General features: G+C 29.9%; 1 protein-coding gene across 1 annotated transcript; it reads left to right on the forward strand.

Moving 5' to 3' along the window:
• Positions 1-1,868: 1,868 nt before the first annotated feature.
• Positions 1,869-21,498, forward strand: LOC136984062 (tyrosine-protein kinase transmembrane receptor Ror2-like). The gene is made up of 9 exons (XM_067280988.1): positions 1,869-2,205; positions 11,450-11,725; positions 15,914-16,038; positions 17,712-17,868; positions 17,935-18,256; positions 18,551-18,753; positions 19,294-19,382; positions 19,695-19,848; positions 19,937-21,498. Exons 1-9 carry the CDS (start codon positions 2,106-2,108, stop codon positions 21,121-21,123), a joined length of 2,613 nt encoding a protein of 870 aa, XP_067137089.1. The 5' UTR covers positions 1,869-2,105; the 3' UTR covers positions 21,124-21,498.
• Positions 21,499-22,835: the final 1,337 nt, after the last annotated feature.

Genomic DNA, 22,835 nt, shown 5'->3' on the forward strand with positions numbered 1-22,835 from the left:
AATTAATTGAAATTTGTATACATAAATTAAGAATGGGGAAAAACGACACTTTAGGGAATATTATCTAATAGTATCTGTCTTATTTTACTAATAAGTAGAAGTGTTTTTGACAGGTAGAAGTGGCTACTAAATTAAGTATTAACGAAAAAGTGACGTCGGTTTTGATGTGTGGAGGGGAGAGATCCTCAAAATCGTTCGGTGATCGACTTATTTAATAACCACAACCCGGAAAGATCCCCAATTCCATAATAACCTATGAAGAAAAAGATCCCCAATAAATCAGGCAACGACGGGGAAAAAACTGGATGCTGACTACAAAAAAATTACATATATTAATTTTTCAACATCCTATCTTTTTTTTCGAATAATTTATAAAAATCTAAATAATTAAATTCATACATTCATTAAACAATGTTACTTAATGAAATTATATAAACTTTTTAAAATACAGTACTATTAAAAGTTTTTTCCATATTTTTCTATTATTTATTATTTTTAAATAATTTAAATTACATTTATTTATTTTCTTCGTATTAACAAACAGACAGCGCTATTTATTTCCCTTTAAAACATTAAAACAAAATTTTTTAATTAAAAAAAATAATTCTAAATTAATTAATAAAATACCAAAGTAATTAATTATTATTTTTTCCCCTAATTTTTAAAATTGGTTAATTAAAATTAATGTAGAAATTTATTTTACTTTATATTAAAATCTTATACGTAATTATAATCTGTTATGTAATTAATTATAATTTTATTTCACAAATTGAATTTTAAAAAATAACAAAAATAATTGCTTTTGTGAGAAAGACACAAGTGTGGAAATTCTCCCATAATCATCAAAATTGTGTTGTATCTTTGTTGAAGTTCTCTGCTTTGTTAAAGAAAAAAAAAACCTTCCTATCAATTATAAAGAAGCTTACAAAACTTTGTAAATTATAATAGACACAAAATACAGATTTGTATTTAAAAAAAAAAAATTAAAATTCTAACAGTAAATAATGATAAATAGGAAGGAGTTTACTAAATTTCCATTTCCTTTAATTTACTATTCAGCTTGTTGAATTCAATAGTGAAAATTCTGAGAACTTTTTTTTTTCTAAATTTTGACTTTAAAAATAGTTTAAAATTGTGCTTAATAGCTGGTTATATAAAATAGAATCTTTATTAATAACTAACATCAGATAAAACTACTTAAACTGTATTTAGAAACTTGATATCAAAAACTTTAGAACCTTTTTTTTCTTTTTTTCTTTTCTATTTATAACATTAAAATGTATGAGAGGCAATTCCAATAACTTCTGATGTAAACCAAAATTCTAAATTTTCTATAATTAAAGTACAGAAAATGAGTCATTACATTTCGTTTCATTATTCTATCATAATGATTATATTTAATCATGCATTAAAATTAGTTACATTTGCATTATTTGATTTAATTCAAATGTATTGAAATTAAACCAAATACTAATTTAAACTGAAATAATATTTTTACATGCTAAAATTAAAGACGGCAATTTGATATTATTAAATTTTTAAAAACAAAACTTGCGTCATTGTTTATTATTATTTTTTTTTCTTCTTTTTTATTGGAAATATTTATAAAAATAATTATTTTTAAAAAAAAATATTGTATTTGTTTTATAACTCATTTTCATTTTGAATCAGGATTTAAGCGACCAATCAGAATTTCGAAGGAGTAACTTTTGCTTCCGGTTGGTAGACCGACGAGGTTATGATCTCGAGGGACATACGTCACACCTACGATATTCGACGGCAGCGACATCTCAGTCTGCTCGATAGTTATCGCCGTCTCCGATTGGTTGATCGTCGTCACGTGACCGCATCAATTTTACCATTGCCGGCGTAGGTACTTTCCCGTCCGACTCCAATAACCGAGTCTCCTATTGGTGGTCGGCTACAGACAAGGATATGGTGGATCCGTCCAGACTATGTCTCGGTTCAGTTGTTGTGACGAGCACGTGGATGAATCAGTGGTCGAAAGAGATGCAACAGAAATAATAACACCCGGTTTCGAACTTCTTACAACATGAGCCATGCTAGAGAATCTCCATTAGTAGGTCCTTGCCTCACCTGACACGATGCGGTCATCTGTGGTTGTCGACTCACCATTAATTATAACGTGCTGGTTAGTAATGGTCGCATTGTCCGTCTTAGAAGCATCAACGGAAGATAATGAAGGTGAGTCTACGTAAATTACGTCATTAGTAATAACAGATTGTAAACAAATCAAAGTTCTTTGGTTGTAAAACAAAGGCGCGCGTGCTATCGGGTCACTTCGATTCGGTCTGCCATCGCTCCTCGACGTTGGGCTGCCGTGCAATGCTTTGTATATAAGAACCGTTTCTTAGAAGAGCTACCGTCACGTCGGCGCCCGATTGTGTTACGGATTAATACTACGACCTTGCATTTTTCTTACATCTGTACATGGCATAAGCTATAGAGCGATTACTACTCGGTTATCGCTACCTTGAAAATACAAAAAAAAAAGAATATAATGACATCATGAGGATGTAAATCGAATCCTACATCCAGCTGAGTGTTACCCATACAGTAAACTTATACAGTGTTTCACGTATCGTTATATAAGTCGGAAGTACTGGAATAGTTTTCCAGAATTTCTTCCTCGGATCCATTTATTCATAACTTCAATTTTGTGTATGGTACTGCCGATTCGGACCCTTGAGGGATTTACTTATATGGAAGAAAAGTTACTGCCCAGAAAGGTTTTCGTTTTAAAGAAGTTTTAACATAAAATAAAAAAATATATATATATATTTCCAGGTTTTTTTTTTATTCTACATCCTTTTTTTTAAATAAATTTTATAAAAATAAAAATATTCACTTTATAAAAGTGAATATTTTTGTATGCATTTTCAATACTTTTTTCCATATTTACTTTGGAAGTTTGCTAAAATCTTTATGCGAATTTTTGAGCTTTATACAACTTTTAAAATGTCAAACCGATGTATTATATGTTATATTTTTCCTTAGTTTATAAGTTTAAGATCAATAAAAGTTTATTATTAATTTAAATAGGTTTTTATGTAACTTTAAGGTATTTTAAAGTATATTTTTTAAAAAATATGAAAAAAATTTTTACAGAAATTATTACAGGATTTACAGTAAATGTCACATTTAATAAAATTTTACATAGGAAAAATCTTATGTAAAATTTTATTTTTCATCATATTTAGATGGATTTTTAAGAAATAAATTATCTTAAAAATCCATTATTTCAATTAAAATAAACTCCTTTCCTCTCCGAGGAACAATATTTGAGCCTTCATGAAAGCTGAAGAGCATTCTGATGGATCAAATAACATTTGTTTCTTCACGTAAGCCCTTCGATTTGTAAGCACTTGGACTAAATTGAAAAATAAAAATTGATCCGAAGATTACTGGACGTAAAATTATGATCCTCGAGATCAATTATAATACCTTAAATCTATAGAAAAATAGATTTTGCATCAACACAGAATTCTTTCTAAATTGAGGATCGTCAGCTTCCAAGAATATTTTTATTTCAATTAGAAATATATATATATAACATGTATATTAATTTCCAGACTTTTTGTTAAATAAATACTTTATAATATATGACTTATTTCACACTAAAGAATTAAAAAAGTTCTATCTCGGATCCAATTTTGTTTGTACATTATTTCGTTGGTAGTAACGTCATTACTCTTTATCTCGCAATGGTTACGATAAATGGAAAATTCTGTCAGTTGAATCCGATTCCTATTATACAAAGTAGCAGAATGGTTTATATTGATTATCGTTTCGAGTTTGTAATATCTCTTACTTAATTTATCTAATTATTGCCGACTTGTATTAGTTGGACAATGTCGAAAACGAGATAAAGCACGGAAGTAATATCGGTCATCTGTAAGGCTTTTATCAAAATTCAGAAACATAACAGATGAAAACCAACAGACAGATGACATCTTAAAACAAAAGATCGATAGCTTTTCAACGCACTTCTAACAATACAGACATTGGCTCCACCGTACAACGTACTGTACACTAAACCAGCCTCGTCTTCGGTCTTCAATATACACCACCCTTTAAATGGGAGAAGCATCCCGTCTGTGCCATTAGTCTTTCTATCGCTAGGAAATGTTTTTCTGCCCGTCTAACCGTAAAATATTCTTCCTTATTTTCCCCTATCTCCGCTTCTAAGAGGGGTGGGTCGGCCCTAAGGTTTATTAACGTGTTCCCACTCCTCTCGACTTCCTACCAGCTAGAACACTTCGCCATTTTTATGTTAGAATTGCATAATTTCCCGTCCAGAATCAATAATTAAGCTTGGTTTAGTGGTTTTTTTTTAAAAAAAAGAATGTATCTTTAATTCGAAGAGCGTACGGTGGCGCCAATTGTTCCCTGCCGGTAACGGGAAGCGGTGTTGTTTTAATGGTATAAACGTAATTATCAAAAAGTTTGATCTTTTTTTCTTATTCCCCGATTCGTACAACATCGATTGTACATAAAAGTGGTAGGGTTTCACTTAAGCTTTCTCTTATTGATTATAGTATTCAGATAAAACTTTTATGGCCAGATAGATCGTTAAGACACATTCGAACTTGTCACTATACAAGCTTTTTTTTTTTTTTTTTTTACACTGGCTCGAAACTAAAAGTTGACAAAAGAAAATAAATAAAATAAATCAGAAATTTCGTAGCAAAAGTATCGAATAGATTCTTCCTATGTTTTATTATTCAACACGCTGTAAAGTTCTCGCTACTTTATTGACTTACATTAATGGAGCCTCGAGAATGTTTGAAGAAAATTCACTGCGGCTTTTTTTTTTAATTTTATTTTTACAAAAACACAAAACTTTAATTAAATAATCAAATAATATTTATATATTTTTTAAAAAAATTATATTTATAACAGGTCATTCTTTTGTCTTGATTATTTTCCTGGTGATGTCGACTGTAAATACTCTATATGATGTGTTTACTTACGTTTTAATGAGGTCAGATTTGACATAAATAACTACTCTGTAGTATTTAATAAATCTTATTTTTTTTTCTATTTATCGTCATCTTTTTTTTTTTTAAAGTTCCTATTCATGTTTATGTTATATATTAGTTCCATCTGTTCGTTTTCCGAATGCAGTTACGGTCTCAAACCTTAATTTGATTTCTCTTTTCTTTATTCTCTGAAAATAATTGACGATAAGTAGCCATTTATAGATACATCGACAAGGATTAGGCTATAATTTCTTATTTTTAATAATAAATAAATATTCAAATTTTTAAGAATGTAATTCGTTAATAAACACGCGATTTTTAATTAATTCAGAAATTTTTATTAAATAATCAAGCTTTAAATGCTCGTAAGTTTGAACTAATTTAAGGAATTGAATAATTGTAATAAATTACAGTTTAATGTGGATAAGTGAAATGAGATTTTCCACGGTTTAAATTAAAAATGGGCATGATTTATACGGTTTAATTTATTTAAAAATTGAAGATTTGAAGAGGTGCAGTGGTTGAAAAAGACGTAAAAAAGTTAAGACGTGTAACGCTTTACATAAAATGGAAGTGTTGTATGACAGAAATGTCAAGGCTTTAACTGAAAGAATGCAGGATTTTCTTAAGAACCAGAGACAAATATGTCTACTTTTCTAAGCAGATTACTGCATAATCGTTAACAGTTATGCCTCTTTTTATGTGTAGTTAATTTATCAAACGACCAGCAAAATCCCCTTTTAAAATACCTTAGGTTATTCTGTGTTTGATAGGCACAGCACAGCCGCTAACGTTACATTTCTCTTCTCTCTCTCTCTCTTTTTTTTTTTCTTAAAAAAATGAAGAGGAAAAATGAATTACATAAAATTAAAGTGCACGAACCGTGTAAAACTGGAGTGCAAATCATGTAAACATTGATGAGATACGTATAAAAAAATGCTGGAGGTCGAGACCTATAAAGAAAACCAAATCTGATATAATGGCTTTTTTATTAAATAATTGAACAGCGTGTAAGAAATTATTCAGTGTCACCCCGAAAATTATTTGTAGAAGTGATGCAATAACGTAATAAGGTTATCAATTATTAAAATAATAGTGTAAGACTATAATAGTGTAATTAAATATAGTGATAAATATAAATCTTTTAGATAAGTTTTATAGAATTTTACGTCAAGTTAGTAAGCTACAACAACAGCGATAAGCGTTCTTTATGTAACTGATACACAATCAATTACACAATACTTCAAGAAGCATCGCTCATTCTAGAAGCGAGTTGTAGAATTAATAAAACTAATGCTAGATTTTTTGTGTTTAAAAAAAAACTGGAAAATTCAATTTAGTTTTGAAAAAAACTGAAGATGTTTCGTGCGTGATTTTACATACATATCATGCACTCGCCACGTATATAAGATTTGAAACGCGTTTTGGTTAGTAGCTATTCGCTTTTCACCACCAAAAAATTATAGTTATTGTTCTGTTGGAGGGAAAAGATTTTGAAGTCGATCGAAACTTTTCTGCATCGCTTGGCAAAAAAAAATTTTTCCCTACTTTTTTTATATATATTGTTACCCTTATCTCGTTGGATACTAGCCTATTCAAGAAGCTAATATGATATTTCTGAAAAAGAAAAAAAAAACCTGCTTAAGTAGCTTATCACTATGAGAATAAACAAGGTTATTTTTACCAAATCCAATCCTTTGATAATTGGAAGAGTTTGGGAGCAGAAGTAAAGGGGGAGGAGAAAAAAAAAAGTCTATAGAACCAAAAGAAAAATACCTATCTCATATCCAGTAGATATGGTTTATGCTATCTTTCAGGAAATTGCTAGTTTCTGTAGAAATTTCAACTCTCTTGTTCGAGTCGTTGGAAACTGATAACACAAACTTTGAAATCTCCATCGCTGTAGTATCAATAGAAAAATATTTTTAACTGTAACCGCATCCAAAACTGATAATGTCGACGTCAAGACGATGGTTGGGGTTTGGGTTAAATATACGTGCGAAAATGGCTATTAAACTTGGCTGCTTCCATTGATTAAATAATCTTTCAACGTCTACTGACGTTGCTTAACTTTTAATAAAGAAAACTAGACAGAAAAAAACACGAAGTATATGAAATATTACATTGTTATCCCCATCAGATGTAACATAAGTTATATATAAAAAACAGAGCATCGAATCAGCTTGTTAGTTTATACATAGATGAAAAAAAGATAAACAAGATCTTTATTGATATCTTCAGCGCTCGTAAGATAACATCAGATAATTCTTTTGAGATAAAAAAAAATTGCAGTATTTATATATTATTTTACGAGATTATATTTTTTAGAATAAGCTACGCGATGGCAAAAGTTAGTAAATTTACCTGTCATCGAATCATTAAGATATAAAGTTACGTTCTGATACATTAATTTATCAAAACATAACCCCTGGTATATGAGCGTATCGTGAGAATTTCATCTCATTTTAGCCTTCTATAATGAGCAAGTTTAATTAACAATGTTATTATAAGTCTAACTGTTAACTGTAATTAATTCCCTTGGTAATCAGATAATGGTGCCTTTTGACAGAATTAGTTGAAATCGAATCATCAGATGGGATTGTTAGTCCCTTTGGATTTTTGCTTTTGTAATTTTTCGATTTATGAGATTAAATTTGTTTTAGTCGCTCTGTTTATAAATTAATATAATAAGAAATCATTTTATATATATATATATATATTTTTTTTTTTTTTTTGCTGAATTAAGTGGATGATTTTAAGTGAAGAACGAATTTTTAGAATCGATTTTAAAAGTTAATCGCGTAAAAATCGTAAGAAAAATTGCTATAAATAAATGATAAATTGGTGGATTGTAAGTTTTTATACTCCACAATTCATTTTTAAAGAGAAAATTGTCATAATTTATTCCTTTTTTATTGTTTCTCGACAGCATTCGTTCCAAAACTGCACATTGCTTGCTACATTGCTACAGGACATCCAAACTTTACTGTTTTAGATGCACTTTTTTTTATATATTTTTCTGTCTTATATTTCATGTTTTATTAATAGGATCACCTTATATAACTTGTTTTTTTTTTCTATGGAAGGTCCAAATAAATGTCCTTTGCAAGTTTTATCGTTCTAACTCAGTACTTAGCTGCGTATAACGAAATGGAGTTTCGTCAGAATAATGGAAGAAGTGGGTCGTTTTAAAATAGTCTTTGTATCATTTACTAGCACTCTATCCTAATTCACAAGAGTTTGATCTCAACAGAAAGCAAGAAAATCCAAACTGTCAAAGCAGCACAAATAAATCTTCTATCTGGAGATCCCATAATGTGAAAGTTTTTTGTTGTCAAAGAAGTGGAGAAGTAGAAACAGCCTTTCTGTTTTCGAAGTTTTTTTTTCTCTCTAACCCTTCTTAGAAAACTCCTGGTAACGATTGAATATATATATATATTTATTTATACATATAGAAAAGATATTGAAAAAAGTATATTTTTCACGTTACAGTCGCTGATAAATTTGAATCCTTGTTTTTGTTTTCTGTGAAGAAAAGTTTATATTAGACGAAACATAAAAATGTAGCCTATAGGATATGTGAAGAAAGGATATTGAAATCTTACATTTTCTATAGATTTTTACTCAAAAAAATATATGAGGTAATGAAAGAAAACGTAGAAATCAACATAAAAATATGATATATGTCACATTTCTGTTAGCAATTGTATCAGAACAAACTTCTAACTCTCGTTACATGAAACATAAAATATGGAGTTTCTATTAATAGAAAGAAGCTCTCAAAGTTATATTTTGTAACAATGATTCATTTAATGTAATTACAATTTGTATTACATGAAATATGAAATAGATTTGTGCATTAAAGAAGAAGAGTCCTGTTAAAGAACGAAAAACTCTTATTTTTAAACTTAATTAGGCCCTACGTGTACAGTTTAGGGGGGAGTGAAAAGTATATCATTGTCTACGTGGACTCTTTGCATACGAATTTATTCTTATGAGTTTACTTACTAGTCGTGTGGCTAAACTATCAGTAGTACTATCAGTAAACTACTAGTCTTAAAGTAAGTTTTATTAAATAAATTAAATGCAACAGGTGAGAAGCGTTTATATCTAATTTAACAGAAATTTCTGTTTGTATAAGAAACTAGTGTCATATTTTAGTAAGTAATTTTTTTAAAACCAAAATATCTTAATTATATTAACTATAACAGTAAATCCTGTAAGCTAAACTATGCTATACTGTTATAGTTATCGTTAGTTTCGATGTTCGATTCAAAAAGTTTGATATTTATGCACGGAATAAACTTATACAATTATAAACAAAATAATTAAGATTCTGCTAATAGTTTTCATACGGCAAAAAAGTATAATTTATATACAGTAAAACCTGCCTAAACGGGAAAAATTTTACGGAGTGATTTTCTATGTTAAAGAACCGGAAAAAAATTTTCGGTAGAGTCCGATTCCGGTTTACGGAAGTTTTAGTGTAATAATTTCGAGATAGACCGTGGTGCGTTAAAGTTTCACGGGCCCAGGAGAATTTGAAGTAGGGAATCCCGTATACAGTGTTTACTTTAGACATTTTTTCTTCGGAGGAAGTTTTTTGGGGAAATATTTTCGTATAAAAGATTAGTTTTGGGTCTCCTGTTGGTGGGGGACCCCGAGTAATTGCCCCTCTTGCCCTTAGGATAACGCTTCACTGAGATAGGCAGATAACAAACGAGAAACTTAACGATTAATTACACTTTTAAACTGCAAAATTCACGAAATACGTATAATTAACAAAGAGATTATCGTCCGAATTAACGATTTGTATACGTTAATCAATTTTAAAGTAAAAGAAAATTTCGAATAACAGTAAACATATAAAGCAAACAGTTAAGTAAGGTGAACTCGAACGTAACACTTTTCATCTAATGATTCGATGCAAAAATTTCCTTTTATCGAATAGAAAATTTTAAAAATAAAGTATCCACTTAAATCGTTCTCCATTCTGGTTTATTAATTTAAGAAATTTTTTCAGTATTCATCTGCGAACAGATGGACTTTGTAATTATATAGGAAAGTATGACGTTTTCCACTTAATTAAACGCTCGACTGACTTTACGCATTCCTTCGAATTCGTTTTGAATTTAAAATGTTACAATCTTATTAACGAATTCTTTCACAGAATAAAGTTATCAAGCGTGAATTATATAAGTTATATACATTTTCCATTCACTAAAATTTAAATTTTTACCATTTAAGTAACGTTTTGTTAATAAAATAATTAAAATTACAATTTTTTTAATAAATAATAATAATAATAATAATAATAATAAAACTTTAGGTATGCTAAGACGAAAATTTTGAGAGTGATAAAGGATAGCAGGAAATTAATACAGTCTCTTATTGACTTTAGTGCTACCGAGTGGCAAACGTCCTATCATATATTCGGTATATAAACACTCTAGTAGTAGATGGTACCACTACGAATTTATTACTATCCAAGTCAAACATTTGCTTCCAGCCAAAACTTTGATTTATAAAGATTTTTTTTCTTCTTCTTCTTACGCCATCGCATCTAACCTTTAGCTACTTTAATTGTTAGTATTCCATAAATGCAATGTTTGTATATGAAAGTTTACTGTTTGTGTCATCCTGTCTGCACTTATTTGTGTAATTTCTTCAAACGTTTTCGGCTTACTCAATGTAGAAAGACAAATATACTCTTGAAAATTATATGCTCCAGTTTATTAAATCACGAGTTTCGAGATAATTTACACTCTAAGTAATTTTTTTTTTTTTTTTTTTCTAAATTAAGCTCGTTATCTTAAGGATAAAATTATTTTATAGTTAATCCTTGGACTTATATGTATTTAAATTTATTAATTTGTTGTAGAGAAGTTTCGAAAATAAATAATTTTTTAAACTTCTTACATTGCGTAGATCTTTATGTAAAAAGTAAAAAGAAAATGTTTTCATATATAGCCTATAATTTAATTTAATTTTTTTATTATCGTATTTTATTCTTGATCTTAATTTATTTTGGTTCGATATTTTTAAATATAATTTAATCTGATTTTATTATTTTATTTTTACTTTTATTATTATTTTATTTTATTTTTATTTTTTTTCCTGCGCTCGTTTACGTTTGAGTCAAGTTCTCTTCTCTCTAAAATTATTTTTTTTAGCTTAGTTTAATTCATTTTTTATTTTTATTTTTATGAAATTTTAGTCCATTTCATTCGTTTTCTTTCTCCGTTTCTTTCTTCTCAACAACTCCACAATCTTTTTTAATTTATTACATTTTTTCCTATTTTGCTTCTCATTACTTTCTTTAGTTCTCATTCTTTTTTTTTTTTATTATTATTATTACGTTTGACATTTGCATTCATATCAGTTTATTAAAATTCAAAACTTCTTTTTTTTCTTTAAATGCAGATTACTTGTGATTTTTCTTACAGAAACGGTCATTTTAGAAGGGCCATCCAATCAAACAGTCCTTATTGATAGCGTAGTGACATTTACATGTCGCACCAAAGGATTGCCTCCTACTCAGATTTTTTGGAAACGTAATGGTCGTAATTTGAAGTCTCACGGACAGGCAACTTATAGGACGATAGATGGTGGATCATTAGTTTTGGAGAATGTTGGACCAGCAGATGACGGTGATTATCAATGTGTAGTTGTTAGCAGTTCTGGAGAGATATATTCTCAAGTAGCCATCCTGACTATCGAAGGTAAGCGTGCTTTGTAACTAAAACTTCTCTGTATAACGCTAGTAACACCATTAATAACAATCGTTAATCACAATGGGTTCTAATTATTGTCAAAGTTGGCTTATTTTTTAATATTTTTTTATTTTTCTTACTTCGCAGTTTTAGAATTTTCTCAAAGTTTTAACTTAGTTCAAGCCTACACTTTGTGTCGAGTTACTTTCATATATCAGTTTGGTAGAGGTATGATTACTTGTCTACAGATTTCCAATATATCTAGTTGTCTTTTCTTCAAACTGTAGATTGTTGCTGCCGTTGGAATGAAAGATGGAAGCTGAAACTTTCTTTCTTATTTTCAGAGAATAAGACAAATTGGGATTTTTTCCCCTCTTTTTGAAGTTTAGATAAATAGAAGTTTGGTGGGTCATTCCGAAAATGAATTGCTCTCGGACTACTCTTAAGTAATGATTTACACTATACAGGTTATTTTTTAAACTATTTTCCCCCTCTCCTTTGATTAAAAAAAAAAAAAATTGTATACTTCCCTCGGGTAAAACTGTTATTAAAAGTTTAATAAATCAGTTATAAATAAAATTTCATTTATAATCTTATTGGGTTGTTTTAAAATTTAATTTAAAATTTCAGTCGTTTTATTGGTTAGTTCGAATTTAAACAGCTAATACAGTTAACGCGTAAAATTAAATGACCAATAAAACGGATGTAGTATAATTACGTATTAAACACAATAACCCAATAAAACACGATTATTAAAACTGATCAATAAAATGACTTTAATTTAAAATACGTGTAGAATTCATTAACCAATAGAACACGATCGTTAAAATTGAGTAATAAAATGGTTAACATTTACATTTGAAATCGACCAATAGATGCAACGTAGTTTAAACTAACCAATAAGCTTTTTTTTTTTTTTTTTTTTTTTGAAGAAATGAACCAATAAAACGATTAAAAAATTTATACTCAGACGGCTTAGAAGGTTTAAACTAGCCAATCAAGTGTAAAATATACAGTATTATTAGTTTCATTATAGAAAAAAGTTGAGAATATTAAAAAGAAATAAATCGATGAATTGTTTTAATTCTTATATATATATAAAAAAAAAAAAAAAAAATTTTCTTCCGTTGGAAAATTTAATGTTCCTAGTTAAATCCCCAAAAATCCATTTAAGATACAGAGCATACACTAATTTCATTCAAGATTAATCCGTGTGTTATTGGTTAAGGCATAAAGTCGAAGTAGAAAAGTGTCAAGAAACTCAATTTTCAAATGACAACCAAAGTAATTATCTCCCCACACTTCATGAATAATGCATAATGAGAACCATCTTAAATCAAACTATACACATTTTGATTTTGTAACGATTTTTGGGGAATTTTTCAAAATCGACCGTCAAACTTTTTTTCCCTCTTTCATTTCCCCTTCTTCTTTTTAAGTAAGGCTACTTTGGCGATGTCATAACCGATAATGACGTTTACTTGGTACTAAACTGCTCTATAAAATAAAACTAAAATGGCGGAAGAACAGCGGTAAAGTTTGCTATTTATTTTATTTTTTTTTTTTTTTTGTTTTGGATCATTCGTTTGTAAGTGGTAAAGATTCTATTATTTTATCCTTATCAGAGATAATTTAATTACTCTGGCTCGCTCTCTTGAATAATGAAAATTTGTTTATTTTGAGTCAAATTTTGTAAATTGAAAGTTTGTCTAATTGGTTCACTATGTGATGAACGGAGATAATTTGATTACTTTGCTTTACTTTAATCTTTAAGCTGTAAAATTGTGTTTACTGTAACTTATTCAATCTTTGAATCATAAAACGTAATTCATTCAATCTTTGAGTAGTTAAAATTTTATTATTTGATCCACTCAAAGTTAGTTTGAATCAAAGATGTATTCACACTCTTAGACAATTTTTGACTTTTAAGAAGGTCGTTACTGTTCTTGATCATCTATTTTTTATTTTTAGAATTAAAAATTAAATTATTTTATACTCAGAACATTTCGAATATTTTCTATTTTATACATTTCTCGAAAATAAAACTTAGTTTAGTCCAATTTAATAATAAAAATAATTACTCTCTCCGACACTATTCCACTTAATCTTTGCTATTTGGGTGGTTGTTTTTATTTTAATAATTCGAAATTTAATTATTTTATAACGAAAAATTTCTGAATATTTTAGTTTATTCAAATTTTTATGTGATATAATTAATTTTTTCGGTTTTATTGCTCAAGTTTTGGAGCGTGATTTAGGCTAAATGAATCACTTAAAATGATTCATGTATGGATTAGCTCGATGGAGTAGAGATTCGAGTTTTTGAATGAATGATTCAACAACTATTTATTTTCTACAAAGAGTCAATTTCGAGTGGCCAAAAAAAAAATTGCATGCTTTTATACCTTTTCATTGCATAAAATTCCAATTTTTCACTCTCATATAACAAATGGATCTAGTATATAGGCCTATTTTATGGAAAATAATATTTTGATAATTATGTATTTAATTCACTTATAATTAATCATGTGTATAACAAATTTATTCCCGAATTATAATAATGCATAGACTGTAATTAGCTTCGAAATCCATTTGTTATCGAGCCCACTTCCTGCGTTTATATTGATAGACTTAGTAATAATTACCAAACACTTTGCCACTTCATTAAGTTGGGATTAATGGATGAAAATCGGATTAATATCCAAGATGGTCGATCAGATCTTTCAAAATTCTATTTTCAAGCTAATAATAATAATAATAATAACAATAACAACAATTTTTTTAAAGATAATTAAAAAACATATCTCACTTTCTCTTTCACTGCTTAGTGTAATGGTAGGAAAAACTGTAATGAATTTTTTTTTTCGTCGGTGGCATGGGGCTAATTGCCCAAAGTGTCACAAGTATCTGCTTTGGGAACACGTGATGTCGACAGTCGATACAATCTAATTACTTGTTTTAGCTAACTGTTACATCAGCAGCTGTGGGAATGAAGGCTTCATTCTGCTTCGTTAGACTAATTCATTTTCTAAGAATAAGAAACGTTACTTGTAAACTCGTGTAATTTTATCGATAAATATTTTAATTAATGCTCTAGCAAATATTGAAACTCGACTGTTAACTAAATTGCCCTCTGGACGGTTCTATATTCTTTATTTATGCAACGAGGTGCGCATTATACGAGACGAGTAAATAACCTAACCCATTTCCACTGTTCAAATTTCGTACTCAGTTGCTCCGGAACAAATATCGAGCCGAATTTTCGATGATTGCGATGTTAAATTTAGCATTTATTTGCCCATAACTATATTCTTTGCCATTTTAATCGCTTAAGTTTTGAACGAAACAAGCGGGGATATCCATTCTGACACTCAATTTTTGAAGGATTTGGGATAAATTATTGCTTCTATATCCTTGGCTTTACGGTTTAACGCTGTATCGACACCTGAATTTCGTTTTAAACCAATATATTTTAATGCTTCCGGCTCATTTTGTAAAGGTGTTTAGATGTATTACGAATTGTTAACATATATATGAAAAATAACAACGTGTTGTAATAGTGGAATGAAAATCTACAGAATTCACTTCTAGTCCCGTAGGAGAAACACAAAGAAACAAGCAGCATTGTCTGTTAGGACAGGAAATATTTTTCATTCATCTTTCTTTACCGTTAATCTTAACGTTTGAATGAGCTCAGGATGCCATTCATTGTACGAACAATGCGCTGTTTCCACAGCGTTTTTGGGCTCGCAAACCGTTATAAATCAAGCTTATGTAGATATCTGATTACCATTTAGGATACAGAACGTAAAAATCGAAAAAAAAAAGAAAAAAATCTGTCACTAAGACCGGTCTGCGAACGTTTAAACGTGATATACTTACGACATTAGCCATTCTGTAATTTAGATATTTAATATGCCGTGCCTTACTAATCGGTTGGAATTCCGGTCACGTGACCGACCTTCCGTGACCGAAATCTTCTCGAATTTTTCATTCCAATATTTTTCATGCAAATGCATTTATTTTCCATTTTATTTACATCACGCATTCTACTTCAAACACGCGTGAATACGAAAGAAGAATTCATTTTTTTTAGCACTTTTTACACTTCGACAAAATAGTTTACACGACAGAAATATATTTTATTCTTTAAATTAATTAATTTTATCTTTATTTTATTAATTTCTTTTTTTAAAGTTCCGGCCAAGATAAAGGGTGGAAGAAGCGTTTACAACGTAAGCTGGGGTTCGAATGTTACTCTAGAATGTGCAGCCACGGGGGAACCACCCCCATTGATAACTTGGTGGAAAGATGGAGAAGTGGTAAGCGTAATAAATTATATCTTAAAAAAAAGGTAAAATTACCCACTAGAAGTGATATTATACAAATTGATTCGTGTAATGTTCGTGCCTTTGATTACACAGTAATTTTTCCCGTACTAAGTTATTTCAAGTATTACCGAAACTGTAATTACGAACCAGCTGTGCTTAAATGACCTTTTTTCCCTCTTAGTTAAGTTTTAACGGAATCTGTAAGACAATTTGCATTTTGTATATACAGTATATATATATATATATATATATATATATATATATATATTTTTTTTTTTTAATTTTTTTTTTTTTTAAATTGGTTAAATCCGTCACGTATTTCTATAATTTGCATATAATAACTGTTTATTGTCTCGTGTATATCTTTTTAAAACGAATTTTTATTATATTTATCTTGTGAAATTCTTTACAAACGATTGTTCTTTTATTTAAATAAATAAAACATTTTCGTGTTGAAGAATTAAAGTAAAAAAAAAAATTATTCTAGAAACGTTTTAAACTGTAATTTTATTTGATTTAAATTCTAACTTTTTATTGTTACTAAAGTAGCATTTCTGTTGCTTGAATAATAATGTTACTATTATTATTGCAAAATTAGGAAGTAATGTTAAAGTGCAGGAAGGAAAAAAAAAAAAAATAGCGAATTGTTGAGTTATAAATAAAAGAAATGCAACAATTATTACTGTAAATGGCGTGCATTATAATTGTTATCACTTGAACGTAGACAAACAATTGAAGGATAAGCAATGTTTGAACTTAATCAACAATAGAACAATAACAGAAAAAAGGAAAGGTTGTTGCAACATAAAATTTGTTATTTTGCCAAAATTTTGTCTCTTCCGTAACACTCGAGTGCAATTTACGTTTTGTTTTTGTAAATTTGGCATGTTTAAGTAAATTTTCCTAGTTATTGTTGATAAATGACGTTAGTTACGCAACGATTAAGATATATATATATAGGCCTATATATATTTGCTCGATTAGTGCAACAATTAGCTGCTATTTACAGCGAAAACATTGTTAAAATCGTTTTTGTTTTATAAAAATACCGTGGATAAAATTCTCTACTTTCTATTTATTTATAAACTCCACGTTTAATAACGTAATTGTCGGTTCTCTAAATCTTCTCTATACTTTACTGCTCACAATTTTCTATTTATTTAAAAATACAAGAACATAAACATTGAAAAAAAATTATAATTTATTTTATTGCTACAAATAAAATAAGCGAGCAGAAATTATCATTTAAAAAATAAAATGGTTGATCAATAATACAGTAAAACCTATTTAAAACGGAAACCTGCCAAACCGGAAAATATATTCGGTACCGTGCGAGTCCGGTTTACACAGGTTTTACTGTACTGTACATTAATCGAACAGGCAATATTTATAAATAAATTAATACAAAATGGCTTATTTATTACTTCATTATACATTTTTTCTATAGTAAAACTTGTCTAAAACGGAAACCTGCGTCAGACGGAAGAAATAATTCCGTACCGAGCGATTCCGGTTTAAACAGGTTCTACTGTACACCAATTTTACTAAATTAGTCAAAAATTTTTATAATTGAATTCAAAGATAAAGCAATTCTCTTAGAATTTTTTTTTTAATTTGAATGAATGTAATAACAATTTTAATGTTGGAAAATTCTTTTTTTTTAGATGGAAGATAAGGAAGTCACCAAATTTCATTCCGTTCTTATTATTAACGCTACAACAACATCAGTTTTTACGTGTAGAGCATCAAACTACTTAAGCAGTATCAATAATACAGCGCAGGATAGTAAAGATTTTCACGTTTCCGTCTTGCCAGTTGCTGGTAAATAATGATTATAATTTAATTTTAAAAAGTAAAAATACATTCTAAAGTAATTAAATCCGTTAGAAAACATCGAAAGAGTCGAACCAAACAGCGACAATCGTAGAAATCACCAGAAAGAAAAAGTAGAACCAGAAGGTTACTGCGCTCCGTATTCGGGTACAGTCTGCAGGAAGTATCTGTCCGGAAATCGCATGGTTTACTATAATTTTACAGGGGATGCCTCTGTTACGCCAATGAACGAAGAGATAACTGCCGCATTATCTGCCGAATTAATATCTTCTTTGTTAGAACCTTGCCGTACACCAGCAGAGAAAATGATGTGTTTGTACGCTTTTCCTTCCTGTAGCTGGATAGAAGGATTAGCTATAAGCAAACCAATTTGTAGGTAAGTGAAAAATACCTCATTTTTACTTTTCTAAAACTTCAAAAAAACAGACAATTTAATGAGGGATTTTTGTAGGACGTGTATAAAACGAAATGCTTATTTTGTGATGTGCTTTGCTGTAACTCTTGTAATCTGTTAGTTGGCAGAAACAGATTGACGTGCACTTTAATTGACAAAAATTCTGTCTGAAAAGTCAATAGATGTCAGAAGTTGACAACTAGAAGGGATAAATTTTTATCTAGAAAGTAACAGTAATTGGTACTAAGATTTTTACATTTTTCTTCTTTCTTTCAGGGAAGATTGCATTGCAGTGCGTGAGCTTTTCTGTTATAACGAATGGGCTCTTATAGAGGATAATAAGCAGAGAGGGATATTTTTCAAGTCACGTGGACATTTTCGATTGCCCGATTGCAATGTGTTGCCGTACAGAGGAATGTCTTCTAATCCTAATTGTTCGCCTGCATTTCTAACTGAAATGAAGGATGATGAGATTACAGGTAACCTATTTTTTTTTCTCCTAGACAAATTCTCTAGTTCATCAGATTATCGAACGAAAACTCCATTAAAAATCTGTTAAGAGCTATTTGTAATTAATTAAAATTAAGATTTTTTTAATGATATTTTAATGCATCTAAAGCTTGAAAAAGTTTGGAAGGGTGGAGATGCATAAAAAGTCACTTTAACTTGAAGAATAGTCGGATCGATAGCACGTTGGAATTTTTATCTCATAAAGACATGACTCTGTATCGTCGAAAAAGTTTCCTTTACAAAATACTCGTACAACAGGCTCCATTAAAGAAGCCAAACATGTCTTACTTTTGTTAAGTTTCTTTCAAGAACAACAGATTTGTCATTCTGTTCGTCTTGTTCCATTGGACGTGCTATTTGTTTCCTTGGATCCTCGTTGTTATTCTACACTTTTCGCTGCGATAACGAAAAAGTTTGATTAAAGGAGAAGCTTTTTTTTTTTACTTTTCCAGCATAAACTTTCATGTTCCTTTCCTTTAAGATACTTAAAAAATATTATTTTTCTCTAGTGGATTGCATCAGAGGTCGAGGGAGATATTACCAAGGTACTGTTAATCAAACAAAATCCGGTATACCCTGTCAACGTTGGGATTCCCAGGTAAGTTTTGTGTATTTATAATAAGATTTTCTGTCCATTTAATGTGTTAAAACTTGGAAAAATGGAAGAGATAATTTTTCATCCCATTTTTATTACTGAAGTTTCACTTAATGCTCCTACTAGTAACGATCACTTACTTGTAGCGATTAAAAAGAATTAAAGAGCCGTATAACAAGATTATTTGTCGAGCTTTCTAGTAATTAATATCTTAATGTTGTTATAAGATAATTTTACAGTATTCTAAAGGTTAATGCTTTCTCATACAGAAGCTTTAGATGGAGGTTGTAAAAAGTATTTTTAAAACATTTTTAGGAACCACATCACCATAACCGACCACCGAAAGTTTTCCCTGAAGTATTAAATTCGGAAAATTATTGCCGAAATGCCGGAGGGGAAGAACCACTTCCTTGGTGTTACACTTTAGATCCGCAGATTCGTTGGCAGCATTGCGATATACCCAGATGTGGTAAGTAATCGATAACACAGCTTCTTTTGTTGTCTGGTAACTTTAAAATAGTAAATTTGCTGAGTTTGTAAATGTAATCATGTTGCAGAGAACAACAGCGACGTGACCGATTTCGAATCAGATATGTTTGACATATTCGAGCCTCCCACTGATCCACTTTTTACGCCCACCTTCATTCTGATTGTGTGCTCCTTCGTACTGGCAGCTGCAGTAGTTTTGATCGTTGGAATCCTTGTTTGCAGGCATCTTAAAAGGCATCATTGCGGATACAGCACCACGACGCAGGATGTCGAAATTGATCTGGATAAATTACCATCAAACATGGCTTACCATCGCACCACGGCTCAACTTAATCCCAAGTTAGAAGCGCTGGAGTATCAGAGAAATAATATCATTTACATTCGAGATATTGGGCAAGGAGCATTCGGTAGGGTATTTCAAGCAAAAGCTCCAGGTTTGATTAAAGAAGAAGAATTCACTATGGTGGCCGTTAAGATGTTGAAAGAGGAAGCTACCGAAGATCTTCAAAGCGATTTCGAAAGGGAAGCTTGCCTGATGGCCGAATTTGATCATCCCAACATAGTCAAGCTGTTAGGGGTATGTGCTGTGGGTAAACCCATGTGTTTGCTATTCGAATATATGGGGAAAGGAGATCTGAACGAGTTCCTCAGATCCTGTTCGCCCACTAATTACATAGTTCGGACGGGAAACGGTGATGTCTACAGTGACGTCAGACTGACTCACCTCGATTTAATCAATTTAGCAAGGCAAATAGCCGCAGGCATGGTTTATCTTTCTGAAAGGAAATTCGTTCATCGTGACTTAGCCACGAGAAATTGCCTCATCAACGACGATATGGTTGTCAAAATTGCAGACTTTGGCCTCTCTCAGAAGATCTACACGGCTAATTATTATAAAGGTAACGAGCACGATGCTATCCCCATAAGGTGGATGCCTCTAGAATCGATACTCTATAGCAAATTTACTGTCGAGTCGGACGTGTGGGCGTTTGGAGTGGTGCTTTGGGAGATATTTTCTTTTGCCCTCCAACCTTATTACGGTATGACACACGAAGAGGTTGTCAAGTACATACAGAATAACAACGTTCTAACGTGCCCCGATGGATGTCCAGCGAACATATATCATCTGATGAAAACGTGTTGGCACAAGAAATCGTCAAACAGACCAAGTTTCAAGTCAATTTATAAAAGTTTAGGTTCCATACACGACGATCTGGCCAAACAGCAGGTTAAAAATAGAAGGACTCACGTATGAACACACCTAACATAATTAAGGGACCACAATCACAGTGTACAGTGTACAGATTATATATAATCTGATATCGAACATATGTGTGGACTAGTCAACTAAACAAAACTCCCAAAGAACAATTCAGTATTTACACTTTATGGTGCAGATATCAATGCTAAAATTCCATACCACACTACGTATCTTGGTGCTTTCGGAGTAATCTGTGGATTTTTTACACGTGATTAATAATCAATTTTTCTCGGATGTTTGTTTTGTATGGAGAGGAAAAAAAAATAAGTCAAAAAACAAGAATTTTTTTGATGTAAACTATGCAACAAAAAATGCAGAGAATGGATATATAACCGTTCTATACTTTTATGGACGGATAAACTCGTACAAGAGATGATACTTCACTTTTCCTATATATAAAAGTCCAGGAAACATCGTTATTCTTCAAGATTTATGGAAGTATCCTTTTTAAATTTCGATCTTTATCCCGTATTCCGATCTTAGTGAAAAGAAATCATATCTTTGAAACGTACAGACACTCGAAACAGTCTTTTTATTCAATTCTGAATAAGAAAAAAATGATCCTTTTTAAAGATTCTTTTAGAATTTATATATATATAGATAATTATATATATATATATAAAGAAATAAAGTTTCTTTAAAGAATTTTTTTGCTTAATAATAATTTATTTGAAAGAACTTTAAAGAAAAAAATTATATATAATTATATATATATATATATATATTATACTTTATAAGATCAACCAGTTTTGAGTTATGTTGTTCTTCAGTGGTTGTGTAAAACTGTCTATTAAAGGCATATTTGTCTTGAAAATAAATTTTGTACACTAAAATTACATTGTCATATTGAGTAATGTAGAAAATTTTGTTAAAAATATTCAAATTTTCAGTGACTTTCAACAGATACTCCGCCATTAGGTCCATTAAACTCGGTAATCTCTTAACAATTGAAGATCCTGTAAGAATACATTAACTTGGTTTCTTTTGAACTTCTAACTAAACACATAGGGAGGATATGATTTTCAAACTCATGACCCATAATTTCTCATAGCCTGACCTATCAACCTCTAAATTAATCACCTGTCACCTATAATTAATTACCTGTCTTAAATACAAGAAAAATTCAAAACTTTAGGGTAATTTTTCCCAGAAAATTGGAAAAATGAGTTAACGTCTTCTCATCCCAAAATCTTCTGTTTGTATACTGGTATACAGCAGTATACAACTGTTTTCATGCTTGTTTATGTTATATATCTTTCATCTATAACATAAAATATTAATCAGAGAAAGAGATGCCTTTTATTATAGGGGATTAACATAGAAAATAATATAATCTAGATAAGATTTGAGATAAATTTTCATCCATATTTACATTAAAATTTAGGAAATTTCTCTAGATTTGTATTGCCATCAAGTATTTTTATTTTCTATATCAGGATCTTATCTTAAAATGAAACTACAAAATGAAATTTAAATGTTATTGATTACTCTCAGTTAATCAATATTGATCCATTAATTGAGAAAAATCAATAATTTATTTAAATTAACTCCATTTTTTTTATAAGCCCAATAAAGGGTGCATAATATGGATTTTATCTCGAGTGTTGCCTGCTTCTCTATTTGATTTCAATCACATTTTCTACAGAATTTTTTGTCTAGTTTCGAATTATTTTAAAGTAATTTTTATTGATTTTAAGCTTTGTTTT

This window comes from Centruroides vittatus, unplaced genomic scaffold (assembly GCF_030686945.1).
Source record: "Centruroides vittatus isolate TY-2023 unplaced genomic scaffold, ASM3068694v2 contig_900, whole genome shotgun sequence".
NCBI lineage: Eukaryota > Metazoa > Arthropoda > Arachnida > Scorpiones > Buthidae > Centruroides > Centruroides vittatus.

Coding starts and splice junctions, on each gene's coding strand:
- LOC136984062 (XM_067280988.1), top strand. CDS start 2,106: ATGCGGTCATCTGTGGTTGTCGACTCACCATTAATTATAACGTGCTGG. Junction 16,039..17,711: donor GGTGGAAAGATGGAGAAGTG/GTAAGCGTAATA, acceptor CTTTTTTTTTAG/ATGGAAGATAAGGAAGTCAC. Junction 19,849..19,936: donor TTGCGATATACCCAGATGTG/GTAAGTAATCGA, acceptor ATCATGTTGCAG/AGAACAACAGCGACGTGACC.